The sequence below is a fragment of the Lepidochelys kempii genome, chromosome 13, assembly GCF_965140265.1.
Source record: "Lepidochelys kempii isolate rLepKem1 chromosome 13, rLepKem1.hap2, whole genome shotgun sequence".
Classification (NCBI taxonomy): Eukaryota; Metazoa; Chordata; order Testudines; family Cheloniidae; genus Lepidochelys; species Lepidochelys kempii.
This window is the reverse complement of record NC_133268.1, coordinates 19,833,025-19,849,537: the sequence shown is the minus strand read 5'-3', so window position 1 is coordinate 19,849,537 and position 16,513 is coordinate 19,833,025. Positions and strand designations below refer to the sequence as shown.

The 16,513-nt window shown below is 43.1% G+C and overlaps 1 protein-coding gene across 3 annotated transcripts in view; it reads left to right on the top strand.

Annotated features, from left to right (window-relative positions):
• Positions 1–449: 449 nt before the first annotated feature.
• The window catches only part of RIMS4 (regulating synaptic membrane exocytosis 4), an 89,904-nt gene continuing 73,840 nt past the window's right edge, over positions 450–16,513 (top strand). For all 3 annotated transcript variants that reach the window (XM_073309642.1, XM_073309641.1, XM_073309643.1), the window contains exon 1: positions 450–896. In XM_073309642.1, coding sequence (XP_073165743.1) covers positions 800–896 — 97 coding nt within the window. In that variant the 5' untranslated portion in view covers positions 450–799. The remainder of the gene's footprint in view (positions 897–16,513) is intronic.

The following is a 16,513-nucleotide window of genomic DNA, read 5'->3' as shown; positions in this document are numbered from 1 at the left end:
ACCCCCTTTCGCGCAGGCAGCGGCCCCGCCCCTGCGCTCCGTCGGCTTTGATTGGAGCTGCTGCCTTCCCGGGATGACTTCATGGCAGCCCCCGCCCAGGCGCGCCGCTGAATGAAGGACTGGGGCGTCGGGAGCAGGCGAGGGGAGCGCAGCCCGCCAGGGGATACATCTGGCCAGCCGCGCCCGCCGGGGAAGGGCGAGCCATAGGAAGGCGGCGAGCAGACGCTGAGCAGCCGCCGCCAGTGTCTCCTTCCAGCCTCCCGCTGCCTTTCCCAAGGACCGCCGCCGCCGCCTCCATCGCTGCCTCCTGCTTCGGCTAACCGCTGCCTGCGGTCCGCCAGCGCCAGCCGCCTCGGAGCCTGCATCGCGCCCAGGGGCACCGGCCGGGGCAGCCGCCTCGGAGCCTGCATCGCGCCCAGGGGCACCGGCCGGGGCAGCCGCCTCGGAGCCTGCATCGCGCCCAGGGGCACCGGCCGGGGCAGCCGCCTCGGAGCCTGCATCGCGCCCCGGGGCCCCGGCGGCAGGTGCCTGCCCATCGCTCTCCGCCCGTCCCCGGAGCAGCGAGCAGCGCCCTCCTCCCAGATCCCACGGGGAGTCCAGCAGCCTCCCGCGGGCGGGGCTGAGCCCCTCCGCCTCCCACCTGCCCGCCGCCGCCGCAGCCCCCGTCTCGCCTCCCGGGGCCCCCGCAGTAGCCAAGACGCCGCGGGCCGTGCTCCGAGTGAAGAATGGGGCGTCGAAGCTGCCCAAGCCGCAGGCGGCGGCCGAGGCCCCCGGCAGCGCCCCCGGCCCGGGGCTCTTCATGGAGCGCTCGCAGAGCCGCCTCAGCCTGTCCGCCTCCTTTGAGGCCCTGGCCATCTACTTCCCCTGCATGAACAGCTTCGACGAGGAGGACGCGGGTAAGGGGGCCGGCCGTGGGGCGGGGAGCCCGGGGCGCTAGAAGGGTGTCTGTGGGGCAGGCGGGGGGTGTAATGCGTATGTGGGAGAGCTGGCCCGAGGGGTGGGGACCATGCCTGGGGCAGAGGGGACCATCCCCGGGGAGAGAGGTACCGGAGATTCTGCATGGGGGCAGAGGGACCCTAGGGGCATCAGTGGAGGGCAGGGAAGAGAGAGGGCCAGTGCCTCCGAGGCCAGAGGGGCTGTGAATGGAGAGCGGGGGAGGCAGCTAACACATGAATGAGGGTGGCTGGGTGAGGTAGTCAGTGAATGAATTAATGGGGGAGGGCCCGATAGACTTGGCAGAAATAGTGAGGCAGCTCAGGACATTGTGTGGGGAGGGGGAGGGTTCTAGCATGTTGTGTGGGGGGGGTGTATAGAGAGATATAAATGTCTCCCACCAACCCTCCAGCTAAGCACTGACGCTACAAAGGAGCGAGTGCAGCTGGTGGCTGTGACTCTGCCGGCCATGGAGGTGGAAGGGCTTGAAGATTTGCTGGTTTTTAGCGGGAGAATGTGGGATTGTGATGTGTTGGCTCTAGCCCTGCCTGGCTCAGTTGAGGGGTTGGGGTGTGACAGAGACCCATCCACTGATTGACTTCCCTAAGCCATCCACTAATGGCTGCCCAGCACCTTTTGTGTATAGTGAGACATGGGGTCAGGAACCTGCATTAGGGTGAGGAGATTAAAAAGAGAGATTTTTTTGTAGAAGGAAATGCTCTCACTCTCTCAAATTAATGTCTTCACAAAGGAATGGTGCAAATCTTAATCCTTCTCTTATGCTCAGCTGCCTTCCAGAGAGGATGGTGGATGACTGTACTTTAAACAAAAAAGGCATTTTCTGCTGTACGTTGTGTCCAAGCTCCAAGTACTTTTCAATGTGAACAATGAACTCTTCAGACTAAATACACTAAACTGGTAATATTTAAATGGCTCTTTTAGAATTTAGGCAGGGATTTATCCAGATTTGCAAATATAGTCCCTACTCCGTAGTGTAAATCAGACAAGACAGAATGCTTCAGGAGAAAGGGTAATTAACAGGGAGACACATGAAGGTGAGAGAAATTCAAGAGGTAGGATTGAACAGGAGAGAAAGATCCTTGAGAGCATTCCAGGCATATGGGATGGCATGGTAGAAGACACAAATCTGAGTGGGAAAAGGATGTATTAAAATGAGATTATATAGAGAGTGGGATATAAGCATGCTCTTCATTCCTGTCAATTTATTGTGAAAATGTGTAATGATTTGCACTTTAAGCATAAACTCACTTTCCTGTAATATATTTTAATACTTTTTTTGTGTAACAAATGCAGAGATTGTTACTTAAGAGGTACATGCGTGTTTTAATACCTGCCATCTTGGCTGCATCTCTCAAATACCTGTCTTGTAAATTTATCCCAAGAAATGCAGCTGCCCGCAAGAATAGATAGGTACATGTGCAAGTGAGATGTCACACACACAAAATTATTGTTTTTAGAAGAATCAAAGTAAAAAATAAATATATAAAAGTCAGAAGTGATTAACTTCTATCAGCATGCAAGCAAGTGTAGATAGAGGACAGGAAGGAGGTTTTAGCATCCTCCAACTGAATATATTTTAATATGTTTAAAATCCTGCATAGAAGAAGAAGAAGAGGTGTGAGATCTCAACAAGTGGTTTATTTGCTCTTCATATTCAATTTGCTTGTGATAACTGGAGGACCAGGCAAGGCAATAACAGGAGCTTTGAGAAGTCTCTGATCTTGCTTCAGAAATTATTTCTGGTGAGACACTTTGGAGTTCAAGAACCTGACACAGTGACGTGAACAGATATTTCCTCACTGAAGGGCTGACTATGTTGGGTCTGAGAAGACTGATACATTAAGTGAACACTTCTTCCTATTCCAACATCTAAAGATATATGGTTGTAGTCAGAATTTTATTTACTTGATCTCTCTCATTCCTGAACAATCACTCATGAATGTTAATATTCGAGCCTATAAAAAGATATGCCTTTGAATTCATGAAATCTACAGTTCTGGCCTCATCCTTCAAGCACTTATTACTGGAGCACTGCTTACTACCCTGAGTTAGACCCATTAATCTTAATATAACTACTCAAGGTAGGAGGCATTATGGTTGGTAATAAGTATTTGCAATATTGTCCCTTACTTTGGAAATATGAATTTGTATTCATATTTTTATGAATACTGCTGGTTTCAGAAAGAAAAAAGTGACATTTTGGACTGTTGCCTCTTTCACAAAAAAATGCAAATAAGCATAAATAACAATTTTTGTTGGACAAAACATATTTTGTGGAAATTAGAGAAATCATAAATAATCACATTGTGACAAACATGAGACTATAACATTTAGATTTAAGCAAGCTTCTGAAATTCACAAGATTCTGACCAGATCTAATTGCATTATGAATTCTGATTTTAAAAAAAGATCTGATACACAGCACAGGATAACGGATACTGCATTTGGCAAAATATCATCTGTAGAAGATAGCAATAGAAAAGAAGAGATTAATCTGTAGCTCACGAAAGCTTATGCTCAGATAAATTGGTTAGTCTCTAAGGTGCCACAAGTACTCCTTTTCTTTTTGCTAAATAGCACTACTGAACCTAAGGGTACCTGCATTTCTACCTTCAACTGATTGGATAGAGTTAACACTGGCCTGGAAAAGGGGCCAGATTTTGAACTTGGTATGTAATAACCTTTGAAAATGCTTTTAATTGCAGAAGATCTCCCCTCCGGTCTTGGGCCTCATTTTTCTTCACTGTCCATGGTCTTGGCATCAGCTGAATTGTTTTCACATCTCTTGTGTCTGCCAATATGCCAATAATACCTAGTCTGCACACCTCTGATGTTTCAGAGCTTCCGCTGACTTCTCAGTGGTAAAATGGGTACAGAAAGAGCCGCAGTCCATACTAGTCTATGCAAGGGCAGAGGGGTCAGGGTCCACAAGATGCAGATAGACGTGCAGAACTTCTAGTAAGTAAACTGATTTCTCAACTGAACAGTCCCTGAACTACATCCTATGACAGGGAGATTGACTGACCTGCAAATGTGCCCTTCTGCATGCAGGACCTGTTACAGGTTTCATGGGTCTGACAAGATGGGAAGTAGGAAGTGGTGCTGAAATTTGCATTACTAAACGGCATCAATAGCTGAGGAGTATCCAGACTGATCCAGAGAAGGGTGTCCTAAATGAGCAACAGGGTCTGCTCACCATTAAGACACAGCAGTGCTGTAACATGGAGAAATTACTGTCTACAGTAAAAAGAAAAGGAGTACTTGTGGCACCTTAGAGACTAACCAATTTATTTGAGCATGAGCTTTCGTGAGCTACAGCTCACTTCATGCTGTAGCTCACGAAAGCTCATGCTCAAATAAATTGGTTAGTCTCTAAGGTGCCACAAGTACTCCTTTTCTTTTTGCGAATACAGACTAACACGGCTGTTACTCTGAAACCTGTCTACAGTAAATAGCATAAGAACTATGGGTTACCAACACTTTTAAACTTAATAAATGTAACTTTCCTGTGCTTTCTATTGGTCAAGTCTAGCAGGCCTCATTCAGTCAAAATTTCCATCCATGTCAGTGGGGACAAGAACTTCAAAACAGGGGTCTTTATTATTATATCATTATTATAATTTATAGAAGTGTCTGTCCTAGTTCTGATCATTGTACAGTTATAAAGCAATAGACGAAAAGGAGCTAAATAGAAGAAATTAAAGTGAATCTTGAATTTTCACATTTGTGCATGGATATAAATATGAATGCATTTGCTCACCTCTGCCACAATCCTGCACCTGCTTGGAATGCCTTTGAAGCTAGTGGAGTTCATTGTGGTAACAGCAGTCTAAGACACACACAAGCAGTAATTTGCAGGATTGGGGCTTTAGTTTGTATTTACCTTGACTGCAAACACAATCATGGTCCCTGCACATGCAAATTAAGTGCATAAGCATGGGTGCATTTTTGTGTGCTCAACTTTGAAAATGTGAGCCTTAATCCAGAGCATACTTTTATTAGTATCAAGATAGAAATCTTAACTGTGCCACAACATGACAGTACATTTTTCCTGGGATTGGCTGAAATCAAACATTCTATATCTTTGTATCCAAGTAGTAATCTGTTGCAAGAGCCTGGCTTGCCAAATGGTGAACTATCGCAAGTGAACGTGAGTTAAAAATAAAACTTGCTGAGGGTAGAATAAAGTACCCAAATTAACTTTGTGACCAAGAGACAAAATGGTTGCCACTGTCAAAATGTCAAACTGTCTCCCCAAATGTTGGTAAATTCCATCCTCATTTACACAGATGCCCGCTCAGGAAGCAGTAGAGTTACCCATTTCTTGATGACAACCACGTCCAAGCAACTATGGTGCTGCTGCTTGTACACAATGTCACGGAGTGACAGCCATTATTCTATTACCAGCATGTGCTTTGAAGAGAAGCTAAATAAAATGTTAATTTAATGGAGCTGTAAAAACAGAGTTAAGACATATTGGACTAGAGTAACATGATTGCTGTGGGCTTGTGGAGAGGTTTGTAACGTCTTTGTCTGGGTTGGATCGACTGAATTTCTCTGTACTGTTAAGCATTAAAATATGTATAAAATTATGAAATAAAAAGTGCCTCTGTGTGTTCTAAAGTTCCCACTGATATTTTCAATTCCAGTGCTGTGCTGCAATTGAATACAAACAGTTTTATAGAAGATGCTAATTGTTTGTTAATATAAGTGAATTCCATAATGTGAAGTTCATTTTTGAGTTCATATGGCTGGTTTGACTTCCCTTAGATTGCCTTGGAAAGTTTTGGAGGACCCTATAAGCTTCCTCTTACAGGGTAATTGGTTGGTGCTCTGTTATGCAAGTGCCCCGTGTTTATGGTAATAGTATGTAGGAGGTAGCAAGAACATCTGTGCGCTGCATGACCAGAATGGTAATTTTTAAATCCTAAATGTGTTCTCAATACATGTCAGACTGAAGTCGTTATTGTCTCTTGATTGTAGTACAGTGACATGCAAAGCCTATTGTTAACTAGGGGCTCAGTTATGCCTATGGGGCAGTAGCCTGCACTGGGGATAATCCAGAGGTGCACTGCCCCAGATACGAGGAATTCTGACTCAAGTAAACTGAATTCCTCATGCAGCTCCCCAGTGTGCATAGACCATGCCTACAGCATACTCCCCTCTATAGGCCTAGCCAGTTCTGGATGAAATTTTAGAAAACTTTTTTTGGTCAAAAAATGCAGATTCAGAAATGTGTTGATTTTGCTCAGTTGTTTGGGTTTTTAGAAGGAAAAAAATCCTAAAAAATTCTGAAAAATCTAAACATTTCATTTCAACATTTTCAAAACAAAATGTTTATTTTTCAGTTTGAAATTACTTTGTTTTGAAATTTCCTTTAATTTTATTTGTAAACATTTCAATAATGTCTAAAAAATGCTCAAAATCCAAATATAACCTTTCATTTGACCCAAAACAATTTTTTCTTCAATTTTTTTCCATTTGCCAGAAATTTGAAATTTGTGATTTTTTTTTATCTAATCCAAAATAATTTTTTCAACTTTTGAAAAATGCCAACAACCTGAAAAATCTGTATTTGAGGATATCAGGGAATCCTCAGTGCTCCAACTGTTTGCCAAACTTCTTTTGAAAATCTCATGTGGATTTCCTTTATAGCAGCATAGCTACATTTGAGACCATCTGAACCTATTAGTGAGTTTTAAAGAGACTGGTACAGAAGATGAAGAATGCTGATTATACACTATCTTTTGAACCCCAAAGCATGGGGAACAGAAACCCTTCCCTCCATGATGTCTCTTTGTGTGGTCGTTTGCTGTCAGTTTACTCTAAGTAGGAGAGCCTGTCCCTGAAAATCTTTCTGACTAAGAGCAACTGTTTCTCCGCCACTTCTAATTCATGGAAAATTAATTCTAGTGCAACATTTATTAAGTCAAAAGCACAGTTCTCCTAGCTAAAATATCCTTTACTCTGTCAGGTTTCTACTCGTCCATGAGGACGAGTTGTGAAATGCTGTAACTACTTTACTTCAGCATTGCTGTGTGACAGAACGTATGCATCTGCTTTGTGTAGAGAGGAATTAAACTTTAATTGGGCCAGTTGTTTTGAGAAATAATTTATTTGTACAATTTTTTTTTGAGATTGTGTGTTATCCTGCCCATATTTCTGAGTGCTGTGGGCTAGGTTAGAAATGTGCACGTTTTCATTTAGAAACCTGTGAGTTGCTAACATGTTTCAGCACTGCAGTTTGACATGGCATTTGGTGGGTTTACACAGGGCTCTGATCACTGCAATCTTGTCTTCCACAGATATGTCTTGCAGACCATACAGGGCACTTTGAAGTGCCATTGGCACGCTTAAATAAGGATGTTGTCTTCTCCTCAGAACTATTTATATGGCTTCTGATGTTGGATTTATCTGATAAAGACCAATAAAACAGCCCCGATACAAACCCCGGCCAAGCAACGTTTATCAAATAAACACTGGAAAACCACCAAAAATTACTTGTATCTAAGGGCTTATCTACGGTGGAGCAGTAATGTGGACTACCAGGGTGTGATTCACACTAATGTGTTCTTTGATTGGTCCGTCCATGTAATGTTTATAATAGACTGTAACTATTTAGAAGACATTGAATGTACATCTACCAAAGTGATATTCCTACAGAGTTCTGTTTTGTCTTCTGAATGAAGGGGTGAAATCTAAAGTGTATAATCTGTGAACAGATATCAAGACAAAAGAGATTAGAGCAGCAATTGATGGCTAATTAGGTACATAATTGCCTGCACAAATTAGGCACAGAACTGCGCACTCATTTTGAGCATCTAGCTGACATAGTAATTGGGCAGCACACTTTATTTATTTGGATTTGTAAAATGATAAAAAGCACCCATATAAAGACCCTGGAAGCTCTGTTATTGCATAACACACACAAATAATACAAACCTCAGTAGCCCTACCCCTCAAACAAAATCCAGCCACAATCAAATCAGTCAAATCACAGTGGCAGTCAATACCTCATTTCATCTCAGCCTCACTACTCTGTTATGCCATTTTACCCAAACTCCGAAAGAACTCGGCTGGCTTTGCAGAATGCTAGTTGCCTATACAATGCTCTGAGTGATCAGCACCTTCAAGATTATAACAGGTTGAGAAAGATTTCACATTTTTCCCCCTGTACTGTAATTGAAAATGTAATTGACCTACAGGAATGCACGTTCATAGCTATGTTGCCTTAATAAAGTATGGAGAAATACTACTTTAAACACGAAGGCTTGTGTTGCCTTTAAGTGTGGGGTAACGCAGAGACGGTGTAGAGTAGTTACCAATTGTTCACTGTCAAACTGGCAGGACATGTCAAGTGCGGTCCCACAGGGGTCTGTCTTGGTCTGGTACTATTAAATATTTTCATTAATGACTTGGATGATGGAGTAGAGAGTGTGCTTATAAAATGTGCAGATGACACCAAGCTGGATGGGCTTGTAAGCACTTTAGAGGCCAGGATTAGAATTTAAATTGATATTGATAAATTACAGAATTGGTCTGAAATCCACAAGATGGAATTCAGTGAAGACAAGTGCAAAGCGCTACTTTTAGGAAGGAAAAATCAAATGCACAAATGCAAAATGGGGAAGAACTAAATAGGCAGCTTTACTGCAGAGAGGGATCTGGGAATTATAGTGGATCACATTGAAAATGAGTCAACAGTGTGATGCTGTTGTGAAAAAGGCAAATGTCATTCTGGGATGCATTAACAGGAGTGTCACACATAAGAAATGGGAGATAATTATTGTGCTCTACTCGGCACTGGTGAGGTCTCACCTGGAGTATTGTGTCCAGTTTTGGACAGCACACTTTAAGAAAGATGTGGAGAAACTGAAGAGACTCTAAAGAAGAGCAATAAAAATAAAAAGGAGTTTAGAAAACATGACCTATGAGGAAAGGTTGAAAAATTTGGCGTGTTTAGTCTAGAGAAGAGAAGTCTGAGGGGGGATATAACAGTCAAATATGTAAAAGATTGTTCTAAAGATGGTGATCAAGTATTCTTCCATGTGGATGAGGTTAACACATGTAGTAATTGGAGTAGTTTGCAGCAAGGGAGTTATAGGTTTCAGATTAAAAGTTTGTTCCTAATTACAAGGATAGTTAAGCAGAGGAACAGGTTGCCCAGCGGGATTGTGGAATCCCCTTCACTGGGAATTTTTAAAGAACAGGTTAGACAAAACATCTGTCAGGGATGGGCTAGATATACTTAATCCTGCCATGGAGCGGTGGTCTGGAATCAATGACCTTTCGAAGGCCCTTCCAGACCTGCATTTCTATGATTCTGTAAACGTATGTAATAGAAAACCTCTTCTAATGTGCCTTGTTATCAGGGCCTCATGAATTCTGCTTTACTTCATGGATGGTTTCAGCAGCCAAAAGAAGAGAATTCCATGGCAGGGGCATTGCACACCATCAGCACCCACAGCTTAACTGCAGCATGCTTGAAAACCACTTACATTCTGTGAACTGGAACTAAACTGCAGTTGATGTGTCAATAACAGAAGTGTATGTAGAAAGCAGTATTAGGGTGGAGGCTTCCCAAAGAACCTGCCAAAAGGGTGCTCAGCCAGTCATTTTAGGGCCTGTGTTATGCATGTCCTTTCCATAGTGTCATAGCTGCAGTTATAATTTCAATAGACTTGTTAGACCAGGGGTGGCCAACCAGTGGCTCCGGAGCCACATGCGGCTCTTCAGAAGTTAATATGCGGCTCCTTGTCTAGGCACCGACTCCGGGACTGGAGCTACAGGTGCCAACTTTCCAATGTGCTGGGGCTCACTGCTCAACCCCTGGCTCTGCCACAGGCCCTGCCCCCTGCTCCACCCCTTCCCGCCCCCTTTCCCCCAGAGCCTCCTGCACGCCACAAAATGGCTGATCAGGAGGTGCAGGGAGGGGGAGGCGCTGATTGGGGGGGCTGCTGGTGGGTGGGAGGCACTGGGAGCTGGGGTGGGGCAGCGGGGAAGCTGATGTGGGGGTTGCTGACGTATTACTCTGGCTCTTTGGCAATGTACATTGGTAAATTCTGTCTCCTTCTCAGGCTCAGGCTGGACATCCCTGGGTTAGACCCGTGTCCACTGTGCTTGCCACAACAGTGTAAAAACAGACATAATCATAACTCTGTCTATGTACAGCTACTGGACCAGTGTGGGCATAGATTTTCTGTCTTCCTTAGGGCTAATTGTGGCATAGCAGCCTTTTTCATCTCTTGTCGGCAGTTACTAAGCCATTCTGTTTAGTTCCTTCCTACGACTCAGCCCTCTGATAAGCCTCACTGCTTGTAGGGTCACCAAAAAGTTCAAATGAAAACACTGAGTTTTAGTGGCCATGTAGCGGGCCTTGGGCAGTAGTCCTTTTCCCCTTTAGCTCTGAACCATAGCTCACTCCTCCTGTGAAGGGTGTAGAATAACGCAGGCCCACCCTTCTCCTCTGGGTTCCAGTCCAGGGCCCTTTTGATAAGCAGTGAGGATCTGTTTCTTATGTTCCAAATTCTGGTTCCCTGGGCTGATTCCTCCCTTTGCCTCTTGGCAGGAGTCTGTCATGGAGGAGTGTTCTCCAGTCCTCTCTCCCTGGAATTTCGTCTTTCCTTGCAGGTTTTCCCAGCCTGTTGCAGAGGAGCTTTTTCAGGGCAGCTGGCCTCACTGAGAGCTGCCTGGAACCCCTTCACCCCTGCTGTATCTGCCCTCTCCCTTCGAGGCCAGTCCCAAATTATACACTCCTGTCTGCGGCTTTCCTCTCTGTTCTCCCCTTTTGGCCTTGCAGTCCTTCCTCTAGTTATTGGAATCACCTGGTCTGCTTGTCCCCAGCTAGGTCTGCCTGTCCCCACCTTGTCCCCACCTGGTGTGCTTGTCCCCAGCTAGGCACTATTCAGGTGCCACACAATGGATTTACTGCCTTTCAGGTTCCTATTAGCCCTTTATTTCTGGGCTTATGCTTCATCCCGGGCCCCCTATTCAGGGTTTCTTCTCTTTGTTGATACACACACAATATTAAAATCTTGAACCAGATTTTCATATGGACTCTTTTTTGCGTATTTGTGTTTTGATAGGATCGTTAGGGAAATAAGACAGGAGAAAGACTTTTTGCTTTTTTAAAATGAGATTGATTTCTGGCTGTTGTGAACAGCTCATTGCTGAGTAGTAGGCTTATTATAGACAAAGTAGAGTAGCTCAGCCAATCGCTTATGTCTTGGTCATTTACATGCTACAGTCCCATTGGTTGAAACCCTCTGTTAACTGATGTAAAATATGATAGACCTCCAGTCTTGCATGTGGTTTGGAGTTATCCGTGGTTTGGGCTGTGTTTTTAAGGCAAGAGAATGACCTTGTATTAGTTTTCTCTCTGTAAAATATTCCTGGAGAAAAGGCACAGATAGCTAGTCAAACTCAACCCTATATTACACCCTCCCACCCCCAGGGTTTATCCTGACTTGTTACATTGAGATAAAAACTCTAGAGTGCATAGTCTCTCCTAGAATTTCACAAGAAGACAGCTGATTCAAATTTGCTCCCTCACTGTGAAAACACACCTTTTTCTTCAGTGAAAACATAGCCTTGTTTTCAGACAATAGGAATTTTGCCATATTTATTTTAAATGTTGAATAGCATGAGCTTGTAGGGAGAAAATTAGAAAGGTTAAGGCAGAAAATGAGTTATACCAAGGAAGGGACATAAAAGGCAATAGGAAGAGGTTCTTTAAGTACATTAGGAGCAAGAGAAAGATGAAGGAAAGTATAGGTCCTCTGCTTACCCAGGAAGGAGAGCTAATAACTGATGACATCAAGAAGGCTGAGGTGTTTAATGCCTATTTTGCTTTAGTTTTCATTAAAAAGGTTAATGGTGATCAGATACTCAATACAAATCTTAACAAGGGGGAAGAAACACAGGTCAGAATAGGGATAGAACAGGTTAAAGAATATTTAGATAACTTAGATGTATTCAAGTTGGCAGGACCTGATAAAATTCATCCTAAGGTAACTTGAGGAACTAGTTGAAATCGTCTCTGGACTATTTGTGATGATCTTTGAGAACTCAGGGAGGACGGGTGAGGTCCCAGAGGACTGGAGAAGGGTAAATAATACCCATCTTCAAAATGGAAGGGGGGAGGGGAAAGGAGGACCCAGGGAATTATAGACCAGTCAGCCTAATTTCACTACCTGGAAAGATACTGGTAAACAATCAATTTGTAAGAACCTGGAGGATAACTGAGTTATAAGGAATAGCTAGCATGGATGTGTCAAGACCAAATCATGCCAAACCAACCTAATTTCCTTCTTTGACAGGGTTACAGACCTACTGGAAGCGGGGAAGCAGTAGACGTGATATATCTTGATATTTAGTAAGGCTTTTGACACTCCCACATGACATTGTCATAAGAAAACTAGGGATATGTGATCTAGATTAAATTACTGTAAAGTGGCTGAAAGACCATACTCAAAGAGGAGCTCTCAATAGTTCTCTGTCAAACTAGGAGGATGTATCTAGTGGGATCCCACAGGTGTCAGTCCTGGGTCCAGTACTAGTCAATATTTTTATTAATGACTTGGATAAAGGAGTTGAAAGTATGCTTATACAATTTGCAGGTGATACCAAGCAGGGGAGGGATTGAAAGCACTTTGGAGGACAGGATTGGAATTTAAGATGTCTGTGACAAATTGGAGAATTGATGTGAAATTAACAAGATGAAATTCAGTAATGACAAGTGCAAATTATTACACATAGGGAGGCAAAATCGAATTCACATCTACAAGATGGGGAATAACTGGCTAGGTGTAGTACTGATGAAAAGGATCTGGGGGTTATAGTAGATCGCAAGGTGAATGAGTCAACAACGTGTTGCAGTTGCAAAAAAGGCTAATATAATTCCTAGTATTAACAGGAGTGTTGTATGTAAAACATAGGAGGTAATTGTCATGCTCTACTCCGCACTGGTAAGGCCTTCACTGGAGTACTGTATCCAATTCTGGGCATCACACTTTAGGAAAGATGTGAACAAACTGGAGAGAGTCCAGGGTAAAGCAAGAAAACAATAGAAGGTTTAGAAAACTTGACGTATGAGGAAAGGTTAAAAAAACTGGGCATGTTTAGTCTTGAGAAAGAAGACTGGGACCTGATAACAGTCTTTAATTATGTTAAAGGCTGTTAAAAAGAGAATGATGATCAATTGTTGTCTGTGTCTGCTCGAGGTAGGACAAGTAGTACCCATCTTAATCTGCAGTAAGGGAGATTTAAGATTAGATATTGGGAACAACTTTCTAACTATAAAGGGTCGTTAAATTCTGGAGTAGGCTTTGAAAGTGTTGTGGAATCCCCATCATTGGAGGTTTTTGAGAACAGATTGTACAAACACCTGTGAGCGGTGGTCTAGGTTTTAGTCCTCTCTCAGTCCAGGGAGCTGGACTAGATGACCTCTTGAGGTCCCTTCCAGCCCTACATTTCTGTGATTTTATTATCCTGTAGCCCTTTCTCATGTGAAGAATCTTATCAAAGCCAATGGGACTATCCATTTGAAGTAGCAGGCTTTGAGTTAGGTACAGTAATTCAAATAAATTGAGGAAGTGTGTTTCAAATGCTGCTCTGGAAGCCAGGAAAAATAATGTAGAAAGTAGATAAACAATCCGATGTTCAGTCTTGCAGATAATGGATACTGTATCATTGTGAGATTTATGGGACTGTTTCTGTTAAAAAAGCTTCCTCATGCACTTTAGAAAAGATCGCTGCCAGATTGGTTAAATTCCAACATCCAGACAGTTTGAATTGGCTGTCGGCTGCAGTGATAACTGTGGTGAACTCTATCAGCCAGCCACTTTGTGAGCTCTGTAGATGGCCATGTGATTGCTGCTTGTAAAACAGACCCTGTCAAAACACTACACAGTATGAGAACATTTCCATGGTACCTGTTCTTATGCTGTGGGATCAGCACAAGCTACCATGGCTATACTTTCTTCCTCCATGTGGGACCTTAAAAAATTATGTGGTAATCCTATGGTATTTTTTAGTAAGGGTAGGTTGATGATAGTTGAGACTGAGTTCAAAAGAGAAGCCCCTTCTGGATTTACAGGTGACCTTACTAAGGCAGGCTTTCCTGTTATAGACACAGTGATTATCACTTTGTATTGAGAAGAGCTGTTTCTCTTTTATCCTGTACTTTAAAATGACCCTGTGTCTGTGGTCAGGCAGCCAGGAAGGACATCTGCTGTGTACCTGGGTGGCTTAGACATTTGGATTCCTAGCGCACACTTATTTGATGTGCAGCTCCAAGATCACTCAGTGTATGAAAACATTCAAGTCATGTTTCAGATCTAACTCTTTTAGTCTTGAGAATGCTTTGTAGAGGGTTAGCCACTGATTTCCATATGCAGCCTCACAGGGTCTGATCTCTATGGCTATTACTGTGTGAGATCTGTCAGCTGCATCTGACACTGTTGATCATCAGGCTTTTTTTTAGACAGGAGCCTGAGGTCTTGGGGTAGAATTTTGCACACAGCTCTCCTGGTTTCATTCATTTCTTAATCAGTGTTTTATCTTGACTATAAATAATTCAAACCAGTTGCTACTTTTGCTTACAAAAAAGTCCCTCTAGGATTCTCTGCATCCTCCTCTGTATTTATGCATTTCCTCCAGGTCTTATTTTCCATTCTTACAGTCTGTTTTTTTCATTTATGCAGGAGATACACATTTATTGGGTTTTTACTCCTGACTCTTGGAAGACAGTTCTCTGTATTGCTGATTGTACTGGTAAGCTACAATCCTGGATGGTGCACAGTCGCTTGTTAAGTGTATACCATAGATAAGCAAGGTGTTTCTTGTGTGGCCCCTCTTGTTACAATCTACAGCCATTCACACAATGACACCTGCCACTTCTGTTTGCAATCTTGGTACCATGATGACTGGCACTCTAGGTACAATAGGTAGATCTCATCTCAAAGGGGCAGACTGTGTGTACTCCATATGAGCAGGAATAAAAAAAGGGATATCTGTGCATGCACAGATGTTCATCTAATTTGCATGTGCAATTAGCCAGTTATTCATCTCACTGGGCATCCATATTTGCATACACAATTACCACAACAGCTCGTGCAGATTAGGTACGTCGATATGCAAAATAAGTGTGGGAGTGCACATCTCTTTGCATGTGCAATTGCACATCCAGGGTCTGATTCTCATTTACACGGTGGCCCCACTACACAGCTGTGGCCTTGTGCGGTAAGAATTATGCTCATGCAGTTTTAACATCTGGTCTCAAGTGTTTTACTTGAAAGCAGGAATGATGCAAAGAATTAAATAGAAGGTTGAAGAAAGCACAGCTTGAAAAAGAGGGAAAAGAGGGAAAAAGAGGGAAAAGAGTTCAGTTGAGTTTCTGATCAGACCTGTTCTTCTGGGCTCACTTCTGCGCTATTGCAGACCCTCCATTCTTTGCTTTGCAGACTTTCAGGACACCAAGTTGGCTTCTTAGAAGCTTGGTTTTTAATCTGTTTCCGCTGAATTCTCATCTGCTGCCTAGTAACAGGCAAAGGCCACCTTTGTGACCCAAGTACCCTCCATCTGCAACACTGCTGGTCCAGAGGCTTTTGTTTCTCCCCCCCGCTCAAACCAACCAAATGCAGCTTTTAGTATGGTGTGGTGTCAGCCCTGTTCTTTGGGCTCTCAAGCAGCTGGCTAAAGTCTGCCTGACTTACACCTCATGGACCACTGAATTCAAGAGGGTCAGTCAAGACAGACAGACATGGGAATAATTTTGTTATGAATAGTTTGCCTGGTGTTATTCCCAGGACATTTTAGCTGGTGAATTTGGCTTTCTTTGTGTTCACATTCTGTTCACTATAGCTGTCTGCTGAAAAGAGACAGCAGATTTTTAGGACAGATTGACAGGGAAAAGCAGGAAGCCTGCTACTTCTGCCCATAATTTTAATTCCCTAAAATGTGTAAAATTGTCTATTCCCTAAATAGGTGTCCACTACAGGCTTGGGTTTTTCCATGACCATTCGTACCAACAGGAGTTAGCGCAAATTAATATTTGGGAAAAGTGATTTCAAAAGAGGTGAAATTGTGAAGAACTGAAATTCAGCATCTAATTTGCCAAAATATTCATAAATGATTTTCCCTTCTGTTTGCTTAGCTCTGGTTGGGAGCAGACCCTAATTTGCAGCTCATTTAACCCAAATGTAGTCCATGTAGCTGTAGCCACGTACAATCCGAACAGGATTTAATCTTTGGTATTCTGTAAAATGATGTAAGGAAATTGAGCTTGTCAGCTATAGTGCTAACCAGTTATGCAGAGGAAGGTTATCACAGTCTTTCACGTGAGGTTGTGAGGATGCACCTTTTGCTGTGAAATAGGTGCCAAGAAAAAAGATTGAAATCCCTACACACCTTACATGACTCAATTTCACCTTACATGACTAAATATATTGACCCACTTTCTTCAACTTTCCTAGTCTTTAAATATAAGGAAAATCACAGCCAAGAGCAAACATTTTAAATCTTATTGATCTAAGTGGTCATAAATAGTTTTTGTCTAGAT